The 27,359-nt window shown below is 35.8% G+C and overlaps 1 protein-coding gene across 4 annotated transcripts in view; it reads right to left on the bottom strand.

Annotated features, from left to right (window-relative positions):
• LOC149065658 (uncharacterized) overlaps positions 1-27,359 on the bottom strand; it is a 58,661-nt gene that overhangs the window by 30,319 nt on the left and 983 nt on the right. The window contains exons 1-2 of one of the 4 annotated variants that reach the window (XM_089253469.1): positions 23,416-23,739; positions 20,210-21,368 (exon numbers count right to left, since the gene is read on the bottom strand). In XM_089253469.1, coding sequence (XP_089109595.1) covers positions 20,210-21,320 — 1,111 coding nt within the window. In that variant the 5' untranslated portion in view covers positions 21,321-21,368; positions 23,416-23,739. Of the gene's footprint in view, positions 1-5,347; positions 5,527-20,209; positions 21,369-23,415; positions 23,740-27,359 lie in introns of those variants that run through there. The other 3 variants (XM_089253471.1, XM_089253470.1, XM_089253472.1) reach the window with 3 other exon arrangements.

Raw genomic sequence — 27,359 nt, 5'->3', positions numbered from 1 at the left:
AGGGGCCCGCACTCTCCAAAAGGTTGAGCACCCTTGACTTAGGTGCTGTATATGTGGAGGTTATTGGTCATAGAATTAACTAACGTTCAAAATGCAATATTTTCGTATTTATTGGATATTGCTTTTCTTGCTTTGGTATTCATACCAAATTTCCCAGGTATTCATACTTATTGTTCCCAGTTTTGTTCCTAATTTAATGGTTTAATTCATTATAGACTGAGGCTACCCAGTGCCGTCTTAAGGCATGGGCCCACCCGGGCACCTCACAAAAATAAGATCTGGTTGAAATTTTCGAGAATTTGTTTGGTAGAGCCTCTGAAAAATCAATTGGCCCGGGGGCCCATGATACTCTTAAGACGGCCCTGAGGCTACCAAGCCCTATTCAAATTGAATTTACTTTTTACTTGCGTTCGTCAGTGAAACGAAACACACAGCAAAATATTTTCAGAAAGAATATCGAAAAATTTCAGCAAAAATAGATGAAGAACCATGAATACTTTTATTTCAAGTCTATGTTTAGACAACTCGGATTATCCAGAACCTCGAACTTTTGAGACTCGAATTATCGAGTCTATTAAGGCCAGAACACACTACACTGACGTGACGTTATTATTACGTTTCGTCAGCGGCGTTGTGCATTCTGATTCGTGGAAATTCAGCGACGTCAAAATTCTGTGACGTGGAATTTTTACGTCACAGAATTTTCACGAACCAGAGTTCACAACGTCCCTGATATGACGGGAAATTACGTCGCGTCAGTGCAGTGTGTTTCGGCCTTTACTGTATTCTTGAAAAGTGTGTTCATCGCGTTAGGTGAAGAGTGCTCATTCTTTTGGAGAATGTGAGCCATTTCATTGGTTTGAAAACATGTCGCGGGCCACATAATTGATCTGTAAATGTGGCGCGTGTCACTCAAGTGGTCTAGGAATGTGTTGCAGGTCACTCAAGTGACCTGAGAATATGCCGCGGGTCACTTAAATGAGGAAAGAATGTGCCGCGGGTCATTTAAGTGAAGAAAAAATGTGCTGCGAGCCACTTAAGTGATTTAGACCACTGCTACAGGTCACTTAATTTGTCTTTAGATATGCCACGTGTCACTTAACTGATCTGAAAATGTGCCGCGGATCACTTAAGTGATTTAGAACAGTGCCCATGTCACTTAATTGGTCTGTAAAGTTGCCGCGAGTCACTTAAATGATCTTCAAATGTGCCACGGGTCACTTAAGGGATTTGTGAATGTGCCGCAGTTCACTAAAGAATCTGATTAAGTGCTGCTTAGTTCATTTTAAAAAATTAGGTTTACGGTCGCGGGCCATGGGTTGAGCATGCATGCGTTAGGCTCTAATCCTTTATTGTCTTCGGCGATAGTTTTGTTGAGTCATTGCGCAATAAACTCCAGCGATGGAGGTTGATAATGAAAGAATAACTCCTACGGTTAAGTTTTTCATTATCCTAATACAATAGAAGTTGTTTGAAGTCGGAGGAAACGACGATCATCAACCTTCCGGTGCGAAATGCTTCACGTGCATCAAGCATGAACAACAATGTCGGTGTGTCGTATTGAACGGAAACTCGACGACTGCCCGACTTCCGCCGAGTGTCTGGCTGTTGCGAAACCCTCTCGAGAAATATCGTTTGTACGCAAATTAGGAGAACCTGACAGTTAGTTCCAGTTTTGAATCACAAACAGAAATTACATATAGCTCTATTCTAAATCAATTTTTGGGGGGTAGTTCATGGAGTATAATTAGGTTCTTACACAGGGTACGGCGATTTAAATCAGATTTTTTTTTTTTAATCGTTGATTTAAATCACAAAATTTAAATTTCATTTTTCCTTTATTTAACTTTAAAAAAATATTAGGTTAACTAGGGTACTAGTATAGTATGCATGTAATTGAAATGCTGTAAAGTTGTCAATTAAAAGAAATATAAAAGATCTGGCAAATAGACTTGAGAATCTAATCCGTAGATAGAGTGCGGAAAAATAGCTGTTCTATTTTTATATTTTGTGCATAGAAAAAATTTCAGAAAAATATAGGGAGCTAAACTTATCGATTAGCTAAACTAAGCATTTACAATGCATTACAATGGGGCGCTAGGGTTACCCTGATAAAAAACAGAGAAATAAGTTTTTGTATAAAGTCTTGAATTATGCTCCTAATTGCCGATTTAAAATAATAGATATTGCACCAACATAAATACAGTTGGACTTCAGACTTTTTCACTTTTCGCACTAAAATTTCAAGTTTGCTTGTTTTTATACCAAAATTCATTAAATCAGTGGAAGAATAAAAAAAAAAAATGTGTAAATTATATTAAGCAACATCGTGACGAGTCGGAAACACATCATAATAAATGCATGCATCAATTGCGCAAGAAACAATCATGCCAATATAGAAAATATGTTTTTCATTTTGATGCTGAATGACCCTTTGGTTGTACATCGAGAAACCTTGCACCTTATGCGAGATACTGATTCGACACCAGGCATTCACTTCAAAGAGAGGGAGCCCTCATGAATAAAAACACTTCTCTATGAGAGAAATGTTAATTTATGAAGTTAATTTAGGCTTAACGACCTTCGTGTTACATAAACACAGAATTTTGGTGTTCATATTTTTTGCTTGTAGTTCGTTCGTTTGTTGTATAGTTTATTCATTAAATAATGAATTAAATTTGAGAGATTAAATGAAAGAAATCTATATATAGGCGATATGCGAAAATATGCATTCTTAATGATTAACAAGATCTGTTTTAATAAATAAGCAGTCAGTTAATTTTAATCAAAAAGTCCGGTTTAAATAAAAAAAAATTCGATAAATTTACTAAAAAATCAATATACAGTGAAATCTCGATACAACAATACTCGAAAAAATGATAACTCGCTCTATAATATTTTTTCAGATTTTTTTTGGAATTATATTTTGGGCTATAATCTAATGTTAAACTCCTTTCGATACAACGATACCCTTAACTAAGATAAATCCCTCTATAGCGATGTTTTTTGAAAATATTCTGAAACTGCTACAACGATATTCATTCTTTATATTTTGCTCAAAATAATCTTCATAGATATTTTCAATTCCTCACCAGTTTTTGTTCTTTCGAGGGTGAGTGATAGCCATCGCTATTTTCACTATCTACCCTCTAAAAGTATTAATGAAAGTTGTCGTGAAACTCCTTTCTGTGTAGTACACAAAAGTATTGCACAGTAAACTACTTTACAGGGTGACATTGCTGATAGAATTTTATTCATGTGTGTGTGAATTCATTGCAGAATATTCAACAATTCATTCATTGATAGAATTTTATTCATTTATTCATTCAATTACAATTTTTTGCTCTGAATAACACTCATAAACGCATGTCATCGTGGTACTAACAACGCCAATTCAGAAGAGACTCTAGAAACTGCATGAATTGGTAGCGTCTGATGAGAATGCTACCTCTCCATATAACGATAATCCATCTACAGCTATATTTTTTCTTGGTCCAAAGAGGATTGTTATATCGAGGTTTCAATGTACAGTGAAACCTCGATATAACGATACTCTGCAGATCAAGATATCGCAAAGTATACGACAAAAAAATATCGTCGTAGAGGGGTTATCGTTATATCGAGAGGAGACGTAGGATTATCATCAAGCGCCACCAAATTTATACTGTTGTTGGCATCTCTTCTGAATTGGCGTTTTTAGTATCACCATATAATGCATTAAAAGTATTTATTCGTGGCAAAATATTCTGATTGATCATATGATGAATAAGAAATTTAGTTATTTCACCCTGTAAAGTAGTTTCTCTCACAACACTTTTGCATACTACACAGAAAACCCATTAGCATTTTCGGAGGGTATACAGGGTGATTTAGAAAAGATGGGAAAAACTTTAAGAGGTGGTAATACCAACACCAGCTATAGAGATGTTGCTATAGAAGGTGTTGGTAGCAAACACAAAAACAATAAAAGAAATAATAATATAATAAATTTTTTTATTTATATTTATTTATTTTTTTTTTTTTGTGTACTACCACCTCTTAAAGTTTTCCCATCTTTTCTGAATCACCCTGTATAGTGCAAAATACAAACATTATTAAACACCCTCAAAAGAACAAACACTGGTGAGGAATTTAAAAATATATTGAGGTGATTTTGAATAAATTATATATAAAGAATGTCATTGTAGTGGTTTCAGAGAATATCCTAAAAAAATATCGTTATAGAGAGGTTTATCGTAGCAAAGGATATCGTTATATCAATGGAACATTAGATTTGAAGCAATTCCAAAAATGATTCGAAAAATATCATTGTAGAGGTTATTGTAGAGGTCGAGCGTCGTTGTAGCGACGTTCCATTGTATATGTGACCATCCATGTCTAGGAAACAGGGACACCGGAAGTTAAAAATGTTGGTATTGCTCGAGTAATGAACATAATGCTCACTTGGATATGTATGAAAACCATATGTCACACATTCAACAAAAATGCCCCCCGTTTTTTGTAAATCTCCCATCGTCCGAACTGGGGGGGGGGGGAATGAGCTATATTTGAATATGATTGGTGTTGCTTTAGCAACACGAGCATATATGTTCCGGCGTCCCTGCTAGGAAAGATGAAAGGAGGGCTCCAAAAACCCCGAATGTCTCACTCTCGTATTTGTTGATAAGGCTTGACACTCATATTTTACATTTCGCTCATCTAAAATCGATCTAATCTCAAGCAAGTATGTACTTTGTTTAGTCAAAATCAAATATCTAGTAAATGTAAATTGAGCTAAAATATCTCTTCCAGATGGAAAGTTTAGTAAAATAGAAGAGAAAAGAGGTCTATAGAAATATATAATGCGTATCCCCTCCAATATGGGCCCCACCTTGACGGTTTTGGGACACATTAGGAATATTGCATTTGTGACTCTTGTAAACAGACTATGACACCACCGCATCATCAACTACAAAAATTAACGATGAAGTTTTTATTTTTTATTTTCATAGACTCATTAAATCTTGTTTTTGATCAATTCGGGTTACTTTTCTTCACTTTGAAACCCCAATTCCATATTACCCTACGAAAATGATTTTTTAAATGCCTTTTTTTAGACATAATATTTATTTATAAATACGATACACTTGTCAATGCAAAGATTAGAAACCAAATTTTATCAAAACACAGGTTTCACGTTTCTACCATGTTTCAAATTGGAATAATCCAAAAAAAATAAAAAAATAAAAATAACAGTGTTATTGCATATTACCCGAATGTACTGTATATTTAAAACAAATTATGAGAACAATTTCGAAAATTGATTTATTTTTAATTCTAGAATATAATAATTGGACACCACACATACTTTTCTTTCCGTAGAGGACATCGTTCAAGAATTCACGAACGGTGAAAACTTCACTAAACGCAGCTAACGTGTTCAAAGCTTCGCTCATTGTTACTGGGAACATGTTTTGGTATAGACGTTAGTTATATAAGAAATTTTTCTTCTAGTTGTATGAGAGAATAATAAGAGAGGCTGACGTCATAACAATATATCACAAAAGAAAAACGCGGCTCCCAATTGTCAAAAAAAGAGACAACACGGCCTGGACGGTAAGGTATTGTATAGATACTACTGTATGATAGTGTTTGCATGTATATGTAGTGAGAGAAAACTCTCATTTACTCCATAGCCACATCGAATTGAATGGAGAAGTAAAAAAGCTCAGAAGAAACGTGCATCAGCAATTTTATCAGCGAAAAATGCTTATCATGAATTCGCTTTTTTTTTTTTAGTTTCGTGCTCTGATGCTGAGTGGAAAGGCTAATCTAAAAGTCAATCGCAAACATAGGTCTGCCAAACGAGTAGGCGTACATGTATTTCTTTAAAAAAAGAAGATTTTTTTTTTCATCTAATTTACGGCTATACATAAAAAAAAGAATCCACAAACGACGAATATTATCCAATTATCATATCGCGTTCAAACACGAAGGAATATTATTCTCCATCCGTTCATGCATCTGGAATTATTTTGGTGAGGGTGATCGACACACACACACACACACACACACACACACACACACACACACACACGTTGGACTGTGATGACAATCGAATTTCGATTGCTATTGTCGAACCCAACTTACTATTGGATAAGGTTGAAACCTGGAGCGTACGCAGGATCGACCTTTGGAGGGGGCACAAAAGGTCTCAGTGGGTGGGGGGAACAAAACATTTTCTTCCCTAGAAATTTTGAGTTACTACCCTTCCAAAAAGTATCTAAGTTAACAGAAATTGGTTAATATAACATATACAGGATGTTTTCTTTTCATGATATTTCATTTTTTCACCGAAATATCAATCCCCCATAATATCTGGATGGCTGGGGGTATGGGTTCCTCAGCACCCCCTGTGCCTCTGTTTGAGCCTATTTCGTCCTGTTTTGGGTTCAAATCCTAACGGGGAATAGTTGTTTTTTAGCATGTAGGATAAGCTGTTGCACCTCAATACAAGAAAATCACTACGAGAACATCATTAAAGGGAGTAAAGTCTGATTTACGGTTAACGGTTTTGATATCATCAGTTAAGAAACTGTTTCCAAAATTTTGCTAATCTGCTTGTATGGTAGAATTACTTATTTTCATTTGAATTTGCTGAAAGAAACTGTGAGCTGTGAACCTGAAAACTGAGGAAATCAGTTTCCAGAGGCTGAAAAACACAATTCATATCAAGTTGCACACAATTTCGATGTATTCCGGCTGAAAAATGTTAAAATAGGCACTAAATTATCAAAAAACGACGCTAAAAATTTACAAATTATCATTTTGAATTTTTTCTATACAGACAGTCGTTTCTGAAATTGCTCACTATTCATCCAAACCCTTTTGGTAGATTAATTCAGTACGCATAATCTTTTTACGAATTCATTCATATCATGTGGTTTTTCCGGTTTCCGATCATAAAAAAAACTGGTACTTTTTTTCGAACTGAGTTGCTAAACAATAAATCCAACGTGAAAAGCGAATTAAAATCAGAAGGAAAAAGGATACCATTTTCATTAAACCTGAAGTTATCTTTAGGACTGGCCCGACAATGCCTTACACGTTGCTCAACGGACAGAACGTTAGCATGGCTGTTCAAGACAGAAGTTAAGATCTAAAAAAACGGCAATCGCTTTTCGCCTAAATTCTGAAACGTCAAAATTTTTTAACCTTTTTTTTCAGATTTACTGTTCAACAAATTGGTCGGCAGCCAATAGCTCTGGATAACGGAGATTGAACGAATTGGTTGAGGAAAAGCGGTGTCTGTGACTGATTGTGGATTTCCCTCAACACTTTCTACATTTGCTCATACTAAAATCATGTTTTTTCCCGTCTTAAACTTTGAATTATCCAAAATAATAAAAAAAAAAAATTGAGAGTTACACAAGAAATGTTAACATTAAATTTGATAGAAAACTCAAGGGGAGTTCATGAAAGTTCGAATTATCCGAAAATCGAATTAACCAAGTTCCACTGCATTGAAAAGAATGTTTGCTTATGCACTATGTTTCCAAAAATCTGTATCCTTTTTTTGGAGTTTAGGGATTTTCTGGAATTTGAGCATTTTCGAGCGAATCGTTCAGATATATTTATATTGGTACCCACCATTTCTCCATTGAAAATTTAGTCACGAGTGCATTTAGGGGACCGACAAAAAATTAAATATGAAAAATAAGTTTTTAATCAACCCTGTATCAAAAAAAGCTGCAAATGGCTTGCAACTTTGAAAAACGAATGTACTAACTTTGCGCAATACCTCTGTGCATTTTCGTGAGAATAGCGTGCATATTCACGAAACATTTAAAAATTCCATTTTCCCCGCATGATTTTTGCTCGTAACACGCTGAGTTTTCAACAAATTTTTACAAAATTTGTAGAAAATATGACGCTATACATGAAATATATCGAATATAAATTAAGAGTGCGACAAAGCATTATTCAGTGAGGCATGAGTATTTTTAGTAAATGATTATTAATTGCGCATGCGCAAAAAATATAAATTCTATTTTTCAATAATTTGATTGCCAAATATATAGTGCAACTCATATAAAAATTTCAGCTAAATGTCGTGAAAATTTAGAAAGATATATGTGATATTGTGAGCTATTGTGAGCTGTAATTTCGAAATTTGCTGAAAGTAACTGAATAATAAGGGATTTTCCACAAACTGGTATAGGATTGTTTGCTGTTATTTCATTTTTCTTCAGTTTGTTCATTTTGCCATCATGCACGCATGTTATGCTAAAATATTTCTCTTGCATAGCATCAGACATGAGCGTCTTCGCTCATTCGCGTAATTAAGGCCGAAACACACTACACTGACGTGACGTGAAATCAGGTTACGTCAGAGACGTTGTGAATCCTGATTCGTGGAAATTCTGTGACGAGTGAATTCTCGTCACATAATTTCCTCTTCGCACAGTTCCCAAGAATCAGAATTCACTAAGTCTCCGACGTCAGTGTGTTGTGTATATCGATCTTTATTCCCGAAATAATCAAATAACAGAAAATAATCAATAATCAATTTGTGGAAAGTCCCTTATTATTCAGCTGCTTCTTACAAGTTTCGAAATTACAAACTCCCAATACCGAGTATATCTTTTTGAATTTTTGCGACATTCAGCTAGAATTTTTATATGAATTACATTTTATATCTGGCAATCACAAATTATTAAAAAATGAAATTTATATTTCTTGCGCATGCGCAATTAATAATCCTTTACTAAAAATACTCACATCTCATTGAATAATATTTTGTCACATTTTAAATTTCTGTACAGTATGTCTAATTTATAGAGTCATGTTTTCTGCAAATTTCGCAAAAATTGGTTGAAAAATCGGCATGCTGTAAGCAAAAATCATGCGATGAAAATTGGAATTTTTATAGAAAACATTTATATTTTCGTGAATATACGCGTTATTCTAACGAAAATGCACAGATGTATTGCATAAAGTTAAGCTACAATATTTTTCTAAATTTGCAAGTCATTTAGAGCTTTTTCTGATATACATTGTTGATCAAAAACTTTTTTCTTATTCAATTTTTTGTCGGTCCCCTAAATGCACTCGGGACTGAATTTTCACTGGAAATGAAAAACCAAATGGAAAACATGGGAAAAAATAACACAGAAGTATATGAGAAAACAGAAATCTCACGAGAATTTGTGCTGTATTTCACAACGCAAGGAAAATTAAGATTAAAGTGAGGACATTTTATCAATTTTACAAAGGAATTTCAACTCGGAAATTTTTCATACCTGGTCTTAGGCCTGCATGAAGTGTGATTGCAAAATAGTGTGAAATGGGGAAAAAAATCAATCAATAATCGGTACATGTAGAGAAGGGGCATCCAGTGCAACTCGGACATAAATAACGGAAGCGAAGCGGTGCAATTCGGTCACCTTCCAATGCAACTGACCCATCTCCATATTTTTCTCCTTGCTTGTCCACTAGGACTCTGGAAACGGATCATTTCGGGTCCCCGGGGGCGTTATTCTATCCTATATATGGGATTTTAACATGGGGTTACGCTCATGGGCCAAGATCACTATTACGTCTCTAATAGAAGATGCGGGGCTAAAGAGGCAAGAGGGGTTTAAAATGTTTTAGTATACAATGTATACAATACAGTATATGTTACGGTAAATGAGATAAATCAGTTTTTTTTGTTGTTTTTTTTCGTATAATCACCATCGTCTCCATAAGTTTGTTAAATTTATCACTTTTACCGGCGATTATGCATAATACCCAAGCATCGGTAGCAAATTTGATAAATACTAAAAGAATTATCATTTTTACGGGTGCTTATACACAATACCTCAGCGTACATGGTTTATTTGATAAATAGTTTAAATTTATCGCTTTTTACCGGTGATTATGCATATTACCCTAGCGTAATTGATGAATTTAATAAATATGAAAAAAAAATGCACAAATGAGTCTAGTATGCTTGACCTAGAGCCCCTTGAAAAACCTTATTTATGAAAAGGCGTCTAAAAAAACCTGTATATTAAGGCGTCTAACCCGATTTAAAGGGGTATATCACGACTCCTGAAGTCGATTATGCATAGCTCACCGGTAAAAGCAATGAATTAGGTATTTATCGAACTAAACAGGTACGCTGGGGTATTATGTATAAGAACCCGTAAAAAATGATAATTCTTTTAGTATTTATCAAATTTACTACGATGCTTATTTGTGTGTGTGTGTATTATGCATAATCGCCGGTAAGAGTGATAAATTTAGAAAACTTGCGTAGACGATTGGCGATTATACAAAAAGCCCATTTATGACATTTAACGTTACATACAGGGTGATTTAAAACTCAACGTACAAACTTTTAAGGGAGGTAGAAAACACAAAAGCAAAACAGAATCACATAGGAATGTATGACCGGAAAACCCAACCTGATCAGCTGGAGGATAAACGAAGGTGCAGAAATGACAAGCCAATAATGGGTGGAAAATCCTCACTCCAGCGGATAACAATGCCCTCGAGCGAGCATAACTGTCGATGGTAAGAACTTTGAGCACTTGTTGTGAAACTTAACGTATGTACGTACTGTCTTCATGTGAAGTATCGCTAAATAAAGTTTTTCCACCCATTATTGGCATGTCATTTCTGTATCTTCGTTTATCCTCCAACTGATCAGGTTGGGGTTTCCGGTCACACATCCCTATGTGATTCTGTTTTGTTTTTGTGTTTTCTACCTCTCCTAAAACTTTTAACGTTGAGTTTTGAATCACCCTGTTTATTGTATCTTAAAGCATTTTGAACCCCAGTGCCTTTTTAGCCCCACCTCGTCATTTGATGACGTAATAGTGATCTTGGCCAATGAGTGTAACCCCATGTTAAAATCCTATGTATAGGATGCATGGCTCCCACTCAAAAAATTAGAAAAAGTAGGAAAAAATGGGACTAAAAAGTAGGATGGGAGAGGGGGTAACCCCCCCCCCCCAGACAACATAATTTAAAAATATTTTAAAAAAATATTAAAAATATATATTTTTTCATATTACTATTTCAGTATCCTGTGACATTGACTCGAGACAAAGTAAAATGACAGAAATGACTTGGTAACAAAAACACTTTTTGGCCAAAAAACAGGGTACTAGCACAACCACAGATAATTCTTTTGTTTCTCTCACAATATATATTACTGTACATTCTTTTTTGCAGTCTTCCACAGTCCAGTCCGTCAACTCTCTTCCTGGATGCACAGAAAATTATGAAGACATGTAAGTTTTTTTTAAAAATGACGCTCTTTCGAGACCACTTTCAAAAGCACAGTACAAAATGTGTAAATTACAAGGTCCGATGTAAATAAGTCAAGGTGAACCGGATGGTTTTACTGCGTTTTCCATCCTTTCTTTAGAGGGATTTGTTTGCATTTTACTGTTCAATACCAATGTAATCGTTTTTGACAAATGAAGCACTTTCATTTCTAGCTCTTTATAAATATTGTTTATGCACAAATACACAAAATGTGCACCATGATTTTGAATGATGAATGTTAGTTGCTATCCAAAACCATAAAGTAGTAAATACAAAATTATTTTTCCATCCAGACAGAAGTTTTTAATGATTTCTCTACTTGCTGAACCCTCAAACTAAGCAACTTAAAAATTAATGAATCAAATGGTCCACATACACAGCCTCCCAAATAACCTTGAAAACTATATAATTTCTGCTTTAGCAGAATCATTAATTGTAATCTACAGCATTTGTAATATTTGGCAATATATCGATTATTCCCTCCTCAATTCAAATCAATTACACGAATTCTGTTGATAGGATTTGGTAAAAAAAGTAGGAAAAATAGGACAAAAACTAGAAAGTAGGACATTTTACTAAAAAGTAGGGAAAGTAGGACAAGTGGGAGCCCCGAGGATGGAATAATGCTTCCCTGGCCCACAACAAAGGGAACAGGCGAATCTGGTTTACCGGGCGCTGAACCAGAGGGAGCGCCGAATCAGATAGTTAGAGATGTATCTCTAGGAGGTGCTGGCCAAGAGAATTCTAATTTCATCCAAAGTTCAAAATTACATTGGGGCGCCAAAAATGACCAAGCATCTAATGTGCTTTGCGAGTCTCGTAACCCAGGCAAATTTTCAATTAAAAACGATTTTTTAAACGCAAGTACGGTGAAACCTCGCTGCAACGATACTCCATACAACAAAAAATCCCTCTACAACGATATTTTTTCAAAGCTTGTTTGGAAATACCTGTAGTCTAATGTTAAACTACCGCCTCTCAATTTAACGTTAATTCCTCTGCAGCAATAGTTTTACTTGGTTCGCAGAGTATCGTTAAATCGAGATACTGTACATGCCATATGCCTGTAGAGGCGGAGTGGCAGAACGTATTGAATATATCAAGGTTTCACTGTATTACAAGAAAATAAATGACCTGACGCGTTTTGGAACTTTTGGGTACCTGTCAATCCACAACAATGGAATGTCCGTTGCTTTCCTTGTATGGAAAGCAACTTCAAATGGCTGTCATCCCGGTCATTTGATTTGGCTGTACAGCTGACAAGTGCGAAAGTGCGACAAAGTGCAAGATATATATTTTTCTTCATCGTAACCCAGAGATCGGGAACCCCAACCTTAGACCAGTGGTTCTCAAAGTGTGGGTCGGGGCTTTCAGTGGCGTCGCCAACTTTTGTAAAGGGTATCGCGGTGAGGTGGCAATATTCATATGTGAATGCTTGGTGCTTTGAAGTGATTTTTTGTTAGATGTGTTAGACTACTCTGGGGAGCCAAGGATGACCATTGACGAGGCAAAGCAGCCGTGTGGGGAATGAAAGTTTGAGAGAACCAATGCCTTTTAAAGTAATAATAAATTATTATTATAAGCAGTGGTTTTCAACCGGTGTTCCGCGGAGCACTTTTGGTTCCGTGTGCACTTCCCAGGGGCTCCGCCGCCGTAGGAAAATAAAATAAATCAGTAAATCTTATTAATAAATTTAAAAAAGTGCTAATGGGGCTCCGCCATAGACATTATATACTGAAAATGACTTCGCGAGGGAAAAAAGGTTGAGAACCGCTGCTCTAAGGGAACAACTCGGGTAATGGGAACAACTCTCACTAACCCCAGAGAAAGGACATGAACTCAATCATGGTTTGAGCCGAAAAATCTCCTCTAGATCATTGCATGACAACTTAAAAATTCTTTACAATGAAAACAAAACCGAAAATAATGGTAACAGTCGCACACATTTCACAAAAAAGAAATCTAAACAAATCTAAAGCTCTCAAATTTTCTACCTATCAAATGTAAATGAATTGATTTTTTACATTTACAATAACCTCGACCTCAAAACGTTCTATGCGTGTTACAATTTCTGAACACCTTTATTCAACGGTTAATTAAGACAATTTTTTCATATTTTCTCATAGACAAATCCGAACTAAGCAAACAAATAAAAAACGCGACAAACGGATTAGTGTGTCTAATATCAGCGAACGTTTCCTGATAAGTCTAATTCAAATGTCATTCCTGTCTCTTCAGCTTCAGGGCGAAACTCTTTAAGAGACGGTAACAACGTGAGAGCCATTCAAAAAATCGTTCTTCAAATAATAGCCTGTTATTTCTCTCTTTTGTTTGCCATCAATGAACTAATTAAGTTTTTTTTCTTTCACTCGATGCAATCTATCTCTTATACGAATACAAAAACAAGCTCCATTATATAGTTTTATCAACCTAGATATGGTGAGATAGTTCAGCGAACGACTAAACGCAGTATATTTGTTAATCATGAGTTTTATCGATATAATGAGAAGTTTGATCGAAGCTTATCATTAGCAAAAGTCTCAGCTGCACATGTACCTAATGAAACCGAAATCGGATTCAACAAATAGGACATGGTAAATTCCCAGGCTTTGTGGACAGGCATTTGTTTTGTACTTTTTAATTGTGTCCTGTTCGGATTCATATTCCGACTTGATTCTTTCTAGTTTTATTACACGAGTATACAGGCTGTCCCAAATTGTTTGCACAGCAGATATCTCTGCCCCCTTGACTTTGGAAGCGCATACTTTCAATTACAAAAACTTTTCAAATGACACGAAGTTACTTAAAAATCTCAAAATTTGTTTGAGGTGCCAGAGACATAAAATGAAGAAAATAACTTTTTATACAGTCCCCGTGTCCTAAAAGTTCCAATTATTAAAATCGACGGCCTGGTTCAAAACTCAAAATTACGTTTTCAGATATCGGCATTTTGAAGATTCACTTTGTATGGAACTCGGTTCAGATTTAATTGCAGTAGGGACCGTATAAGCAGAGTTGGGAGTTGAGATAAATAACGATTTCTTTGCTCGGACCAAGATACTAAAATCAATAATCTATCCAGATATTATGCCGAGGCGAAAAAAATATCGTTCTTTTTCTCCATCGGGAATAGAACCCAGGAACTCTTGTACACCCAGCAAGCGCACTGGCCATTACACCACAGAGAGGCAATCCTTTTCCCCTTAAAACACGCACAGTAGCGTGACTTGTTGGGTAGAGACATTGCAGCCTCAACTTCAGCTAATGGCCTCCAGGTGGTGGCAGTGGAGATGAATAATGATTTTTTTTTTGCTCTGCCAAGATGCACGAAATCAATAGGCTCTCTATCTGGATAAAAAAGTTCACATTTTTAAATGCAATATTTATCGTGATATTAAATATACAAAATCACTATGTTTTTGGCAAAATATCACTGTGATGACAAGTTTTCATTGACTCAAAAGTTGCCATTTTTAGGGACTGTACACAAATATAATGAGATCAACCACATTTTATTTTTTATTCACAATAAATAGCAATTATATTTTGTGACAATTACAGAATTTTTACAACTTTCAGTTTAATTTATTTTTCTCAATTTTTGAACCACACCCTCAATCATTGGCGATATATGCTGGAAACTTCAAAGTCAAATATCTCCGTTAATATTGCATTTAAAAATATGCAATTTGTTTGTAAATGACTTCTAAGAGCCGCATTTACATTTCACTAATTGGAAGTTTCAGCACACAAGGTCTAGATAAAAAGTTTTTATTTTTTTATTTTTTCTATGTATAAGACCCCTTGGGACCTTTAAGATACTAAATGACCGCTCGTCATTTGAAAACTTTTTATAATTAAAAGTATGTTTCTATAAAGTCAACGGTTGCAGAGATATCAGCTGTGCAAACAATTTGGGACAGTCTGCATAGGCCTATGTTTGTTCAAGAATGTGAAATACTCAAAATAGAAATCGATATTGTTATTCAGGTGAAGAAACGAGGACAAGACTAGATAGTGTCAGACTTGATGAATTTTAGAACAAGAGTGAATGTCTAAGTAAAAAAGCAGCAACCAACTCCCCTTGCACAATAACAGTTTCCATCATCCTTTCCAGTATGAAACGAGACATCTCTAACTTCCGCCATTTTCGCTTCAATCCATTGTTTTCTTGAGGTCTTTTTTCAGGATACTGTTGTTACGTGAAAGTGCTTATAACTTTCATTTTTTTCCTCACTTTCTCGTTTCGCAACAACCCATTTGCAAATAATTATATTCTAAAAGAAAAATTTTCTGTCTACGGAATAACACACAATACAATATATGTGTATACGACTTCTATATGATGTGCATTTATATGAGAAGCTTTTTATGTTATTGTTTGACCAATTTTTGGGTATCCTACATTCGAAACTGAATTAACTTCTTTTTTCTTTGTTCATCCATCCGAAGATATTCTTGCTTGCCGAATGATATCCATCCATTCATTCCACATGTCTGTCGGAGCGTGTTGTTCTTTTTAGTATATTTGCATTGTTGATGTTCGTAACATGATGTGGTCATCTCGAGTACTTCAAATAACAATGCTTACGGGTTAGCGGGAGATGAATTTATTTCGTTTATATGGGGTGTTCCGCGAACAGTGGCCGAAAGAAATAAAAATTCTACGGTTGATTTTAAAACTAAATTAAATTATAATCATCAGCAGTAAAAAGGAAATTCCGTTGTTATAGGTATTCGTCAAGATATCGGTGATTGAAATTCTTAACTTTGTCATTTTTCAACGTGCTAAAATAACTGTTTCAAAAATTTCCAAAATTCCAAAAAGATGGGAAAATCGGCAAAAATAAATTATTTTCGATCCTCACTATCAGGAGGTTTTCCCATACGAATATCAAGGGATGAATGTTCTTCAGTACAATAAAGAAAAGCGGAAATCTTACTAATTGATATTTTTTAATTGGGGCTGTACAAGAAATTAAATTCCTAAACATTCCCCAATTATTATTTTCTCGCACTTGAATTTTCCTTCACTCTGCTGTGATATTTTTAGAAAATTTACTTGAATTTTAGAATTAACTGTAAAAGTTTTATTCCTTTTGCACAATCTTTCTGAAACACGCTGAACGCTAGTGCAGTGGTTCTCAACCGGGGGCCATATGGCCCCCTAGTGGTACTGGGATACTTCAAGGAGGCCACGGAAGAAAATACGGAAAAGGGCCATGACAGGTGGTTTGAAGGGCTGCAGAGAGCTGAGAAGAAAAATTAAGGTGTGAAGAAATAAAGCTTTTTTATGTTAGTGACCATACACTTACAGAATCTAACAAAACTACCCATAAAACCAGGGCCATTTTAGGGCATGGACCCCACCCGGGCCTCACCACCTACACTTTGCAGCAGGTTCCCTAGAGGAGGGGGTTTTTCGTAGGCCCCGGCAAGATTTTTCCCAGACCCTTCTGTATTAAATTATAGTGTGAAAAAACAAAAAATGAGGAAACCATATCAGGTCCCCGGGCTGCAGCTCTGTCAGTCACACTCTTGTGAGGGGTCATGCCCGGGGGGTCTATGCCCATAAGTGACCCCTACCTAATGATATTTTGTATAATACAATAAATTTTGGAAATAAGTAGGGAATATGTAGGCTGTTTATTTCCACCTAAGTGCAGGACAACCATAGACGTGACTAGCATCACTTTGCCTAGGAGACCGATGATATTCAGACGGCCCTGAGTAGAACTCGGACTAGCGGAGAGCTCAATAAATTCTAGGCCAGTGGTCTGGAGGCCAATCTTATTTGCAAAATTTTCGTTCAGTATAAATTCACTGAAAAAAATCAATTCAATACGTATAAAGGATCTTGCTTCTATTCTAGATGAGGGTCGAAGACTGGGAAAGACAGGGGAGCCACGAGAAAAAAAATATGGTGCAAAGGGGACCACGGGCAAAAAAAAGGTTAAGAACCACTGCGCTAGTGTATGAATCAGTATAGACTCTCACACAACTAAAGCCGATGTCTTTTTCTGTTTATTTTACTATTATAGAACTTGAAAAATAAGTGTGATATTTTGTGAACGAAATGAGTATCTCATGATTGAAATACAGTAGCATTTTGAATTAACCGCTAGACAACTTATACATATTTACAACTCTACAAATATTATAAAGTATACATAGGCTATAACTTTTCGCAAAATCAGTATTCTCTTCAGTTTACTTCTACGTCTATGCGTGTTTTCAAGACAGTGAAATTACAGTTCTAGCCAAAATTTCAAGCCTAGATCAACATTAAAACTTAGAGTTTGGTATTACCATTTGCTTACTTGGAAGTTGTTTGTCAACAGTTTCAAAAAACATGTTACAAAATGTTAACGGCCCTTAAGTCAGCGATGGAATTTTCGAAGACAGAAAGTATTTATAGTTCCTTACTGAACTTATTGGGTTTCTCTGATATCCCAGCATTTTTCATTTATATTCTAATTAACTATCTCTCTTCTTCAAGAAAAGAAATCGATCAGCTGTTTCTTAGAAAATATCAGTATCAACGCAATTTCAAAATTTTCTTTTTTGCGGAACATATATTCGAAAAGTACCAAAGGCAACATCACTTTGAGAGAAAGAAATATTTATCCCAGCCAAAAAACAATCTTTTAATCCGATCTATTCAAGGAGCCTCGTAATCAATATTACCTGTTGGTACTGTACACCGGTTGTTTGCATTGCCTCTACCAGTGGTTCCCGACCTTACATGATTCAAGTAACTCCCCTGAAATGCTTGGTAATCTTGCGCCGCCCCCCTAGAGAATCATGCGTACCCTCACAAATTCTTAGAAAGCGTGCGTATCCCTGAATGCATAGGAAACGTGCGTACGCCTAGAAATACGAAGGAGACTTACGTATCAGAAGGGCCGAAACTAAAGGGGAGCAAAGGGGGCAACCATCTGTGGTGGCAAAATTGAGTGTGCGGTAAATTTTATGTAGAAACAAAAACACCGTTATAAAATCATCGAATTTTACAGTGGTGGGGGACAGCAAAATCCCACCTCCTAGTTACTGCCATGCGTATCCCTAGAAACATTCGGTAGGAGTGCCTCTATAGCGTAACTACTACCTCACCACACACCAACTCCTGTCATTCATATATCGCCATATGGCAATTTCCAACTAGTGAAGTTGGGTGGGAAATAAAGGCGCCATCTATCGGTGGTCACCCCAGGCTCGATAGGTAAAGAACTTTGATGTTCTTTTGTCTGAATTCGAACTCATGGACCTTGACGGCAACCTTCATAGTGGAAGACGAGCATCTTGCCACTGCGTCACTCCTCTAGCATAACTAGGAGCACTCTCAGATATGCTAGAAATGCACAGAAACTTTTCACCTATAAAAGCGTGGGAAATGTGTGTATCCTCCCCGAAAGAAGCTTGCATAATTTCTTGCTTTTTATTCCACGGCATATGTTTTTCAGTTTTTTATTACTTTACTCGGTTTTTCCACTGTTGCTGATAATTTTTCGCGCACGGTACACGTACCACTGGCCAAAACGATTAAGGGTGGATTCACATCGACAGACACGGCAAACATTCTTTAACATGAAACGAATAAACGTATTCATATCTATCGTATCGTGGTGGTGCAGGCTCAGACAGACATTTTTATGTTAAAGGATGTTTGCTGTGTCTGACACGACACGGTAAATGCCTGTAGATATGAATCCACCCTGAATTTGCGAAAATATAAGTCTGTTGAATGCTCCGTTAGTGCTGAATTTCCTTGTATCTGTGTATAAACACAGATTACCTAAGAAAATATGCGAATACAATGGTATAGATTCACCGTGTGTTGTAATTACTGTATACGAGCATTATACACGCTAAAAAGTTCAACTAACGGTTCTTCTTTCTGATCGCGTGCCACATGTTCACGTTTCCCGCCGTATGCATCAAGGCGTGTCTGTCAGATATGGGCCAGGTGTGGGTTATCGATGATTCGGTATCACAGCTTCATTTTAACACCCAACCAAGGGCGTAGCGAGGGGGAAGTCCCCCCCCCCCCCCGAACGAAATTTCTAGATACGCCCCTGCACCCAACGATCTATGGGGAGAAAAGTCTTACATTTCTTTCAATTCTCAACTGCTATGGACTTTCAAAGAACGTTCTATGTTGAGAGGGATTTTTAGATTGATGGTTTGATGATAAGGCAATTTTGACTTTCTTGGTGTAAGATGTTGAATGTGAAAATTATTTTGGAAAAATTACATGTAGAGAAGAGGAGGAAACGCACACACACACACAAAGCATATTATGAAGGATATGCATATCATGTGCCAGTAAATTTTATTTCATATGTCTTTATGTATTAGAGACACCGTATCAATTTCAATGTTCATAACATGCTGTATTTCATTTACATCAATCTGGAAAAAACATTCAGTTCAATCTTACGCTAGTCTTACGACAAATCATTCATCCCAAATCATTTCATCTCCGACAACTTCCTAGTATCCACGCATACGCATGAATTGGTTACAACAGGCATGGGATTTCACATCCTGCAGCAGCCCACCCCCCCCCCCAAGCTGGGATCTTTGACGAGCTCCAGGTCTGGGGTTCGCGGTTCCCTCTAGAGTGAATTTTAATGTGAAAAAAAAAACCCCCAAAATAAGAGTAAGAATCATCCCAAGATCCTAGGCTAGAGCCCTGTCAGCCCCACCTTTGTGAATCATGTCAGTTGCTATGCTCTCTCTCTCTCTCTGTGTGCATTATATTAATATTCATCAAGTATTATTGACAGCAACGATAATATTAAAAAAATTCTAATTTTTTTCTTAATAGTGAAAATTATCTTCCTCACATGATATGTAAAAATGGGAAAATAAAAGATGCAAACGTGAGTATAAGTTAATTGCGTCTTACCTTCGAAATTATCGCCAGGTGTCTGTAGTTCATCGTTACTAAAGTCCAATCCATCATCGGGAGTTCCCGTCAAGGACTCGCAAGGACTTTCCGCAGCCGAAGCATAATGAGAATGCGACGAATCGTCGCTCCATAGATCTTTGTCAGGATCCACTTCACCTCGGACAGGAGATAAACTTCCAACACTTTTATCAGTACCCATTCCCGAATCCAACTCCGTGCTTGTTGATCTTTCTGGAATCGTCATCTCTAGTTTCGATACATTCTGATAGTCATTAAGTGATGGGGAACAAGACATAAAAACGTGCATATTTTCTGTTGGTGAACGATCCCGTAATGCATTTTCTAACAATGTGATTCTATCCAAAGTCGATGCATCGTCAAGATCAAACAGACTCTCATTCACACGTTGTTGACCAGTCTTAGACATATCACTCTCTCCCACCATCTCACTAGTAACAGATCGGCTTGAATGCCTTTCTGCTAATGACAATACGGTAGGCCAAAATCTTTCAGCTGTTAACTTGACATTCCTTTGATTTTGAAAATCTTCTGTCGTGCGGCTATTGTATTTCTCATCAAGATTGCATCCTGTGGTGGATGAATTCAAAGCAGAGCAGCCGTTCCCACCATTTTGCGTTTCGTGCAAATTGCCATTTAATATTGAGGTTATCGTCCCGTTGTCTAACAAGTCTTTAGGTACTTCGAGTTCTAAAACTTGGTATGGGTTGATATCCTGGTTTTCTGTCGAAGTGATGTCGAGTGGCCAAAGCGTTCCTCCTCTTTGTTCTTGACTTTTTTGTATCGCTTTAAGGATTCTTACACTTTCAAGAATCGTGTCTACCGTTGGTATTGGTAGAATTTTACTGCTGGTATAAGTAGCTCCTTTCTCAAGTGTATCTTCCTTGTGTGCTTTGTATTCTTCAAAATTTGAATTTCCACTCATTTTGATATCTCCCATATGAAGTTTTCCATCGTCTAAGGACACGGTCGAAGTTGACAACTGTTCCCGGAAAAAACGGAGGCTATCTTTGAAACTTATACTGTTCACCTCTGGCTCATCGCAAGATGCCGAATCAAGAATACACGATTTATCCGTAGTGTCCGTCATGTTAAACTAAACACTGCCTGAGAGTATAGAAATTCGTACTGAACCCTCCTAAAAGAAAAAAAAAGGTCGCAGTCAGAGCAATATTTTGAACATATGAAAACACGAAAAAACTTCCTACATTTCTGTAAAACTTTTAAAATCAACATGGTTGTGATAGTCTCAGATAATATGAAAATAGAGTGCTCTTAGAACAAGCATCAGAAATAGAAAAATTTGTTAGTAAAAGAGTCTTTATGTGCTTAATAAGAGTCACGAAGAATAATAAAAGATAATTGAAACGACCCACTTTTTTTTAAATAAACAATTTTGGAGAGCTAACACAAATCTTGAGAGAGAGAGAAAAAAAAATCAAAATTGTGCAAGTTAATGTGTGTGTGTGTGTGTGTGTAATTTTTTAAATCCTACAAAAGAATATGCAAACATCCATTACATTATATATTTTTTTTACTTTGGAAATGCCACTTTCACAATATGAGGAAAATTTACGATACAGGGAAAAAATAAATTCACCACAGTCACCTTGAAATTGAGAGAAAAACCTGTTATTCACGGAAAATACTCATTTATTTACGTTGAAAAATTAATTAACCAACAAAAAAAAAATTAATGAAAACTGAAAAATAGAAATTTAGTCAAACTCGGTTAAAAAAGATATTCAAGAGACCACGAAATTAAATCATTAAAAAACGACGTTGAGGTTATAATACTGGTTCAAAATATATTATCAGAAAATATCAAGTAGTTTATATAATTCCAATAAAATAATGCAAAAATAAATAAAGCTGGCATCACCCTCAGGAGATAGTCCGAACGTGTATTTACAGGAGGGGGCGTTAAGTGGGCTATATCCCAGGGCACTATGTTCAGAGGGACCGTAAATTTTTACAAATGACTCGTGAAGAAAATTCGACTGGAATGGGTGGACGGTGGCAAGATGGGGAACAATGATTTATCAACAATTTAAATGAACAACCATCGAAAATCATACAGTGAATTCTTGAATAGGAAAAGGAGAGATATTTCTTCAGTGAGTTCAAATCAGAGCAGTATAGTCACGGAGTGGGAGCAAAGTGGGCTGCATCTCAGAGTGACTAGTTCAAATAAGTGGAAAACTTTGGGAATAAATAGATGGTCAAAAAATTTAACTAAAACAATAGGAGTGCGCCAAAATAATTGTATAGCCTATACGCAGCCAAAACCATATATATATATATATATATATATATATATATCAGTTTTAAGCTTAAATTTTAAGAATTTCTGGGAAAACTACTGATAAAGCAAAATTAAAAAGACTCAAAAATGTATCGTAATATCCAACTTCGTTGCATTTACGTTGACGTTAAAAGTGAGGTTCATTAACACTATTCTCTATCGGAATAAAGCAACACTGGCACTTATATATTGATGGTATATTCGTGGTCGTTATAGCCGAATTATACAGTAAATACAAATGCAAACGAAATGACCCGGCAGGAAAATTGCCCAACATTGTGGCTGGTATAATAAAATAAAAAAATAGCCATAAAAAAAGCATGTATGTTATTTTACAACCTACTTTGAAAATAGGAGCCAATTTAAGAAATATAACAAATAAGCTACAAAAAAAACTTAATAAGCTAAAAGAAGTGCCTATAAAATATAATAATAATATTATTATTGTTCCAAATAATTTCTCTAATTATACAAATACCGTAGTTGCCCTTAATAAATCCGCGGCCTTTATAACTTTTGAAAGTTGTTTTTAGCTATTGTAGCTAATTCAAAAACCACGGTTTATCAAAACTTTTTGACCTAACTTTCATGGATTCTAAAGAATTGTTTAAAACATTTTTCAGTTCTTTCCCTTTTTTTAACAGTTAAAAATATTATTTTTTTCATTCCAGTAAAATCTTTCATAATACATAATATTAATTGATATTTCATAATCGACAACATTATAAAATTCTAAAAAAACACCTTATTTTGAGAGCGTACAATTTTTAAAAAAAATTTGAGTTACGCGGCTTACACTTATTTACCGGAAATTACGGTAATAAAAATTGTATTAATGATAATATCAGTCAAATAAACCAGAAAAAATTACACTACTTACCTGCAGCAGAGAAAAAACAACACGTGCGTTGTGTGATTCTAAGCTTCAAAATAAATACTATTGACGCAACACATTGATAAATCCAAAGAAGGTGTTATTTAAAAACCACTCGGTAAGTATTATGATGACTACATCACTCACTCACACACACAAAGAATAGCGAAGAGGGATACATGTGAACAGTTTAACGTCCAGTCGGATTGTGTGGTGAGTTCCTCGTTCGTTGGAAATCGTTGCAACCAACGAACGAACCAGTCACCGGAGCGTGACACTCGAAGGTCGTCGTTGCAAGTACGTAAGTACCGTACGCACAGCCCCAAACTCAAGACTCCAGACGACTTTTCTTTCTGAACTGTGTATTTCCTTTTTTCCCCCCACCTCCTGCCATTTTTTTTTTTTTTCTTATTCTTCTTTCTTTATTCTTCAGCAGCTAGTGCAATACCATTTTCTTTTCCACTTGATCCCCGAATTTCACCTTCCACAACTGACTATACTCCCCCTTTATTGAAGAAGCTGCTGGAGTTCCGGATGACAAAATTCTCGAGAACACAGCGGTTCATGGTGGCGTCGGCAGCACACTGTAGTAGCGTTGTATATCTAAATGAAGAATTGGGGGGGAAAAAAGAAATCGTTTAGGATATATAGGGGTCAAAGTAACTCGAGATGATGATGGTTCACTACTGATAATATAGTCATTGAAGAATCTAATGGTGGAATAAGATCGATGTACTAGTACGTCGATAACATTACTGTGATTATGATGGAAGGGCTTGAGCAAACTGTCTCGTCTTTGGTGGTGTTTATTTTACATATGTAGTTGTTTTTTTCGTAGCGGCCGCTTCAGTGATTGAACACTCGCTCCTCTTCCGGTTTGCTTTGAGTTTTCGGTTGCAGTTTAAGGGTTTTCAACTGTTCATGAATGGATTCACGCTTTACGACTTGCACATTCGCAACGTAGTTTTCAAAAAGCAATTGCGAGAGGTCTTCATCATTCTCAGCACTTCCGCAGTCGCCATAATGATCACTCTCCCACCTATGGCATATCGTTCCACAAACATTTGCACGCATGCATAATAACAATTATTATCATTTCATTTCTTTTATAAATGATGGCTTAGCGAAACGGTTCGAGTCATGCTCGAGAAAGTTTTTTTTCATTTGCACTAGCCTCTTGAATATGGCCGCTTGTGGTGCTTTTGATTGAAAGTAATAAATTCAGTAGATTAAGGTACTTGTTTGAAACTGTTTCAGAAATACTAAGAAAGATGGTTCCCTATTGAGGAAGTGAGTTTATTTTCTTGCTATTCGCTGTTGGTCACAACATCTGTTGATGCAATTTAGAATCATATTGAAGTTTGCAAGTCCGATTGCGTTTAGAAATTCATTACAAAGTCCATTATGCTATCTATACTGTTGCATTTTAAACACGTTCTTACTATAGCTGAGCTTTATTTCCGCATGGACAAGTGAGGGATTTATCTCTAAACTTGAGCAACATATATTTGTTGACTGCATAAATATCTTTGATTCTAATCGTCCTCAAATCCCTGCTTTGCCCAGCACCTCCTTATGTCATAGTGTAGCCCTGCTTACTTTATATGTAACTTAAACCATTGAACCATCAAACTCAGTTCTCTTTTGTCTCTCATAAAACCAAATAAGACATTATTATTTGGTCCAATTCTGATCAAGACGACTACTGAGACATATACAGTATCTTCGATGACACCCAGTTCTCAGTCATCTATGAGGCTAATTATTATGCTACTTATTATTATCATTATTCGGGATCATCATATTTCACGAGTTCAAAATGAAACAGAAAAGTAAAAAAAAAGCAAAAGATTTATGGATTCCCAAAATGTATTCAATAGGTTAGGATGGTATATTTTTTCCGCTTAAAAATTATTTATCCTTTTGTCCTTTGTACCTGGTCTGAATACAAATCCGAGTCATTAGCGTTTCAACATACCGTTTTCTCATGGCAGTGACGTTTATTATTATAATCGACGTTCTTGAATCCATTTTGTTTTTCCTCATTTTCTCACTAGACATCAAACCGAGTAGAACGAAGTTTCCTGTAGTTTCCCCTTAATAGCATCATCGATGCATCTATAATAGGCTACTGTATGATACACGTATATACATAGGAATTACGCTCAAAACTAACAACACAACTTGGTAGAATTTTCAATACAGACGATAATGTGCACTCGAGGTTCTATAATATTTGAGGAAACATTAGTGAATGTAGAGAAAACTCTATTTTCTTGATCGTGGCGTAGATTGAGGTCGTGTTTTATTTTGTAAAGCTTGGCACGAAACACGTGAAAAAGTATAATAGCGTCCGATTAAGCTTTATTTTTTCTTTAAATACAATTTTGATTGAATTGGGAACAGAAGGGAACATTATGTGTGAATGCAATCAAAATCACATCATGGAATGGTTGCTCTATCAAACGATGACTTTTCTAGTTTTAAGGTTCACGAATCCTTTAATATATCCATAAAAATAATGTGACCATCAGTGATAATAATGGACATGTAAGTTACGAAGTTTTAATGGACATGAAATCGAATATGTAGCTATGTACACAATTATTTCAATGACAATATTAAAGCAATGATTTCCCTCTTGTAACATTCATATGTATGATTCAATTCTCTATTCCTCTGGGCACAAAACTATGTCGTGATATATATATATATATATATATACCAGAAAACCTAAATCGGTAATAACTTAAATATGGTATTTATTTTATCGAATAGGCTACGGTGTCAAAACACTCGCTTTGATCATGTATTGTTTTTTTTTTTAGGTGTTATAAAAGAAAATGGGGTGATATTTGTCAATTTTTAGGTGAATCAGCAAATGTGTTGAAATGCCTTTTTTCTGTCTTTTTACTGCATCATAAATACGCTACTTTCACAACAGAGCGTGATCAGACAACCGTAGAAAAATGCAAGGCACAGGAAAAAAAGCAAAGGCTTCTAATCCTTGTAAAAGCGAGTCATGGTTCACTGCAAATTGGCAAAATAGCTACAGAAAAGGCTTTTTAATGTCAGATTGTTTCTGAAGCCAAAAATAGAAATCTTTTCGGTCACAGTAACGCTAAATCTCTACCATATACACAATCCTTCAAAAATATATAGTTCTACTTCCTTTACATTTGGCTATTATTATTGTTATGATATATTCCCTGAGATTATGTAGACTTAATGTAGAGAAGCAGAAATTCTTAATGATAATACCTAAGATTCCCCGGATGAGATGTATCATACATACCAATATAAAGAATCCATCTTAGTAATTCAAGATGAAAATGTAACATCATTTATATCGTATCGCTATATTTTAGCCATTAATCCAGAGGGTTTAGGATTGTTGAGATTAGAGTAAATATAAAATTATTTTTCTGATTGAAAGGTAGCATTTTTGTGTGTCTTTCGAAATACTGAATTATCTAATGGCATATGTGTCTTGCTTTGTCCCCATTATCAGACAATGGAATAGTTCTTACTCGAGCGAATGTTGTCGTCGTAAGGGTGACGATGACCCTTCAAGAGGTTATTGGTAGCACTTGTCCTGCATCCTACGCGAGGCCGTTCATTGTCTGGTTAAAATCACGAAAATGTTTTCTAACTGTACAGTTCAGTGTTGTGTTTTTTTTCAGGTAGATTATCGATGTTTTTACCTCATGTAAGACTCGACGGTGCCCTGCGTATGAAACGATTCACGTATTTTTGTTGTCGATTTATTTGGGGTTAAAGGCACCATACTACTGAAATGAAGCTCGTCGCTTCCGGTTTAGTTGAAGGTATTGTTATAGGTCAGACGAGTGAACATCAGTTAGATGTAATTGCTGTTATGTTCTCGGTCTTTCAATCACTATCTCTGCGTCTGACAATAATTGCATATTTGCTCATCACTGCCAAATTAA

This window comes from Pholcus phalangioides, unplaced genomic scaffold (genome assembly GCF_987345545.1).
Source record: "Pholcus phalangioides strain wild (caught in Gottingen) unplaced genomic scaffold, Ppha-v1.0 ptg000039l_1, whole genome shotgun sequence".
Lineage (NCBI taxonomy): Eukaryota > Metazoa > Arthropoda > Arachnida > Araneae > Pholcidae > Pholcus > Pholcus phalangioides.
The sequence above is the reverse complement of the archived record's forward strand: the minus strand, read 5'-3'. Positions and strand labels throughout refer to the sequence as shown.